General features: G+C 39.2%; 1 protein-coding gene across 1 annotated transcript in view; it reads right to left on the reverse strand.

Moving 5' to 3' along the window:
• The window catches only part of ELP1 (elongator acetyltransferase complex subunit 1), an 83,603-nt gene that overhangs the window by 38,655 nt on the left and 39,567 nt on the right, over positions 1-5,381 (reverse strand). The window contains exons 16-20 of the mRNA XM_024126129.3: positions 4,299-4,405; positions 3,868-3,971; positions 2,618-2,671; positions 2,421-2,526; positions 1,455-1,570 (exon numbers count right to left, since the gene is read on the reverse strand). Coding sequence (XP_023981897.1) covers positions 1,455-1,570; positions 2,421-2,526; positions 2,618-2,671; positions 3,868-3,971; positions 4,299-4,405 — 487 coding nt within the window. The remainder of the gene's footprint in view (positions 1-1,454; positions 1,571-2,420; positions 2,527-2,617; positions 2,672-3,867; positions 3,972-4,298; positions 4,406-5,381) is intronic.

A 5,381-nucleotide genomic window follows, 5' to 3' on the forward strand; every position in this document is an offset into this window, starting at 1 on the left:
CATTTGAGGATATGGGGAGGGGGAAGGGTAAGCTGGGATAAAGTGAGAGAGTGGCATAGACATATATACACTACCAAACGTAAAGTAGCTAGTGGGAAGCAGCCGCATAGCACAGGGAGATCAGCTTGGTGCTTTGTGACCACCTAGAGGGGTGGGATAGGGACGGTGGGACGGAGGGAGACGCAAGAGGGAAGAGATATGGGGATATATGTATATGTATAACTGATTCACTTTGTTATAAAGCAGAAACTAACACACCATTGTAAAGCAATTATACGCCAATAAAGATGGTTAAGAAAAAACAAAACTAAGCTCCCTGGACTCAGCACATTTTCATAATGATATAAACCAGTTAAAATTAAGACTATAGCCCAACTACTACTGGATTTCTACTCTGAAATCACAGAATGGAAAAAATCAGGTACCAGATTCATTTACCTTCCTAAAAGGTATGCTTTAGTCATCAGGGCCGGCTGAGGGCTATATCCCCACACACGCACACAAGAAAATCATTATAGATCTTAGAGCTACTTTCCTTTTTAACAAAATATTAGTAAACATCTTTCCAATATAAAGTTTCCCCCAAATTCAGAGATTCAAACAATGGATCATTTCCTTCACAATAGTGGCTCAGGCATTTTTGGGTCACAGGCCTTTTTATAAGTCTGCTGAAAGCCTTGGGTCCTCTGCCCAGACAAATACACAGAGACACAGGATGGTGTAAAGTTTCCCTGGGTTCACAGGCCAACCAAAGCCCATATGGTTCCCCTTAGACTAGGAAGCCCTGTTTCGTACAATGAGCCTCATGATTCCTTCTGCTAGGAATGTCTATTACACCATACGATATAAGAAGCAAAGTATGAAAAAAAGAAAACCTCTGAGAATCTGATTGAAGACATATGTAATGAAAGATTTAAAGACTTTTAAGTTTTAAAAATCTTAATGGAATACTTGCTGTCTTCACACATAAGTCATAACAATAACCTAACTAATCATATACATGGTACTTACTTGTCCAACCACTTCTGAATTTCAGCTAAAATCAGGGCTCGATGATGAATAACTTCTAAGTTTCCCCTTGGCATCTTAAAATAAATAAATCAAATCAATAACATTTTAATTAAATAGAAAAAAATTTAAGTACCCAGGATATACAACTTTACCTAACTCTTCTTAGAGAACTAACACAACACTGTAAAATGAGCATAATTTTGGCAAAATTTAGGTGTGCTCAAAATTTATTTTGACTTTTAAGAGAAGTTTCCCTCTTAGCCTTACTGGGCAGAGCCTGTATTAACACTCCTTTGTATAAAGCTAACAGAGAACTTAGGAAGGAAAGGCTTATAATAAATTAATACAAATGATAAGACAGCTTAAAATATAATCCACAAGAATTCTGTTTGGTATTTACTGTCAAATGATTATCAGAAACATAGCCTGAAAAATCAGCTTACCTGTAATATAAGCTTTGTGTCCTGGGGCACAACAGTGACAATGCGTGAACCCCGCTCCACCTTCCGCAGAGATTCCCCATTAGACACAGGGCTGCTGCTCAGACCTGCCTGTAATGCTAAAGACACCATAGGCTAAGCCTTAAGAATCACTCTCAGGACAAGCCACTCTCCCTTAACTGCAGCTGAAACTGCATGTTATCCAAAGTAGAAGGAAGCAATTAACAACTAAGCCGCACTGCTCTCTCACTCAGTCTCAAGACCATTAGCCCCTCTGATAAACAATCTTATCCCAGAATTTTGCGCTGTCTCACAGAGCCCTCATGCACGTGCCCATACACAACTTCTCAACTGATATGGAAAACACAGGGAGGACTGGGCACCTTCTCTCTGTCTTAGTGTACTGATAAAGCTACGATCGTATCAGTGAAAGAGTCCCTGTTTCCAAGTTATCAACAGAAGCAAAGAAAATAAGTGGGCTTTTTTTCCATAAGAAAATTGTGTGCATGCACACACATACACACTGGGTGGGGGGCGTGGAACACAGAAAAAAATGCGGCCGATTTCCTACGAACCATGAGATGGAGTCCTTCAGATATACAATGGAGGGTTGCCACAGTGAGAAAAGGAAGAGTACAAAGAAGATTGAGCATATTGCCAGTTTGGTGCCTACATGGTAATTCAAAGTAAATATTAGTTATATTAAAAAATTTCCTGAAAACTGTTTGTTTACCTTAGGATGTGCTGCTTAAGGGAGGACCTCCTTCTCTTTGCTAACTGGTGTAGAGTGATTCAACTGAGATATCATGTTGAGATTAGGGGCTAAGTACATGAACTTGAAAAGTTTTCTCCAGTCTAGGACTCCATGATAAAAAGCCAAAGTATGCAACAATCTTAACTCATCAAGACTTCAAAGGACAAATGATATTAGAATGGGACTATTTTCTATTTTATACACTGAAAACTTACTTTTCAATGACACATCTCTCAGGCAAAAACACTGGCAAGTATGGGAATGAGTCGTCAACAATAAAAACTCATCATATACTGCAAAGGATGTGATATTTGAAGCAACCTACAAAAGCCAGGGCGGCAAAGAGGAGAGTTAGCTATATTACTTGGAGCCAAGACTGAAAAAGATCCAGTGTCAGAACAAGCCTTGATACCTCCGTGTCATTGATGAAAAAGCGACATCTATCAGTCAGACCAAGGACACATTCCTGCAAAGAAATAAAATATGAAATTACAAACAATTCTAACCAAACTAGTTAAACCAAACTCTTCTATTACATGGTTCCATTGCCCTATGATTTCACATCTAGGTCCTTGTAATGGGGACTGAAGATGCCTAAGATGTGGTTGGTCCAGTGCAAAGTGTGCTATGACGCCATCCAGCACATCAGCAAGCCCTGCTGTTTCTATCTCCTACGCATGTCTCAAACGTATCACCTTTTGGCCCCTCACTGCCTCCACTCACAGCCACTTCCACTCTCCTCCCTTTCAACCTACCCTCTACTGGGCAGCCAGAATAACCTTTCAAACCATGAAGCACATCACATTACTCCCTGATTAAAATCATCAATTTCCAATCTATGTTAAATGAGCAAAGCCACACTCCTTCCCATGGCCTATCACTAAGGTCTACCCATTGCTTCCATTAGGTTCCTTGAATGAGCTGAGCTCTTCTAAGCTCACAGTATGGATAGTTCCTCCTCCCTGGAACACTCTCCCTTTCTCAGAGATAGACTTTCTTTTTCTTCACACTCAGCACATACACCACCACCTCCTAGAGGCTTTCCCAGACCACCCAAAGTTGGTCTCCCCATCCTCACAGGTACCGTCCTCTAACTAGCCTCAAACACTTCTCTATTCTCTACCATTACACCCTGCTCATTTACTTCATTCTCCTATCAGAAGGGACAGCTATACTCGTATTGATAGATTAAAAATTCCAGAAGGGCAGGAATTAGTCAGCTGTTTGGTTTTGTAACCACTGTATCCTACCACCGGCCACAATTATAAGCATTCTAATGTTCGATGAATGATAACCTACTGAATACTAGTTTCAAGATTACATTTCTGTTGTCCCCAAAAGTTACTTATAAAACTAACTTTGAGTGTTTTGTACAAATGGGGATAAAAGTCTGCCAATTGCATTTTTCTATTTTTGAATTTATACTTCCAAGGAAAGGAATCAACTAACTACTACATGCAATCTCTTAATCCCATTTCAGAGATTTAGAGGCTGAGGCTCAGGAAACTTCTCATTGTTGAGAGTGAGTAACTTCTCATTGTTGCCTTGAGATTTAGTGGACACTCAGGTCCACCTCCAAAGCACACACTCTTTCTACTTAATGCTATCAGTTCCTGGGTCACTGCTCTAAGTGGTAAGTTTTTCTGCCTTGTGTTTACTTACCTCTCCTCCAACCATGGCCAGTTCCGTCTGTGTGCACGGATAAGGAAATCGAACAGGAAATCCACCAGGGTTCTTCCATGGTTCAATAGCCAGAGAGGGTGATTCTGCAGGATTGGCAGATGAGGTTTATCAAGAGCTGATCTGCTCTTTGTAAAAAAAAACTGTTACATTAATGCTTGCTAAAATACTTAACATGCAATTTAAATCACTTTCCAAATGTGTTTTGGAAACTCAGTAAAGTACTCCAGTTCATTACAAGAGAAAATACAGGGAGAACACACCTGCTAATTCCACTCTATAGATTAGGGTTTTTCAGAGTAGTTAAAAGACCTAATAATCACCGCAACACTGATAAGATACAAGTATATGTGCTCAAGAATTAAATATCTACGTAAGTCATAAACATACTTTCCTAACATTTTGATACTCACCCCAAAGGTACTTAAGTATCTGACCACCAGCCACCTGCAGTGCTACTGACTTGGTCTTGGAGTTGCAACACAGACTGATTATGACCCCATCCACTGTCACAGATGAACTGACAAGAGTAAAAAGAAAAAAAAAAAAAAGAAGGAAGTGAAGAAGACGTGAACATTCATTCAAAGTAGTGACATTTCATTGATTTTGCAAAACAGAAAAAAGCAATTTTCCTTTGGTGCTGCACTGCCTATTTCAATATAACATAAACATAATAAATGTACACACATATGTATATACACACTAATAGATAAACTACTGCAAGCACAAACCCAGGTAAAGCAATTACCTGTCACATAACATTATTTTCCACAATGTCAATAAGTAGGTGTCTACATTGTGAGGTCATCACTCCTATTCTGGCAGCAACTTTACATAACTTATTGCAACTTATTTAAATTTACTGCATTAAATAAAGCAGTGAATCTGTAGGAAAGTGAGCACACTTAATACCTACATTGCTATTATATTCATTCATAGAAATCTGTGGGTCTCCCTTAATGGGAAGAGGGGAATCTGTTATTGCCATTATATTTTTTCCTGAGTCAATGAACCAAGAGTAGACATGTCTTAAAGGAAGTGGAAGAGGTGCGATAAATGCAAATGGTGCCAATGCTAACATTTATTCAAAGAGTTTTAAACAAATCTACAAAAAAACCCAAATGCCACAAATTTGGGGAGGATAAGTTATCTGAGAAGGGTAGATTCTGGAGGTGCAATGGCTGGGACTGGATCCTGGCTCCACCTGCATTATCTCAGGCAAGTTACTTAAACTGCTCTGTGCCTCAGCTGTCTCAGCTGTAAAATGAGGGCGCCAACAGTACATACTTCAGAGAGGTGTTGTGAGAAATAAGTGAGTTAATATAGGAAAAGCACTTAAAAGAGTACCTTTTACAAAGCACAAGCTATAGTAAATGTAAGCTCTAAGCTGATTGGGGGACTACATATTCATCAAAGACATTAACATTTTGCATGAACAAAACAGTCTTTTTTGAGAAAGAAAAGTCAAAGCAGCAGAAATATATTTTAAATGACTT

Source organism: Physeter macrocephalus, chromosome 9 (genome assembly GCF_002837175.3).
Source record: "Physeter macrocephalus isolate SW-GA chromosome 9, ASM283717v5, whole genome shotgun sequence".
In the NCBI taxonomy this organism is placed as follows: Eukaryota; Metazoa; Chordata; class Mammalia; order Artiodactyla; family Physeteridae; genus Physeter; species Physeter macrocephalus.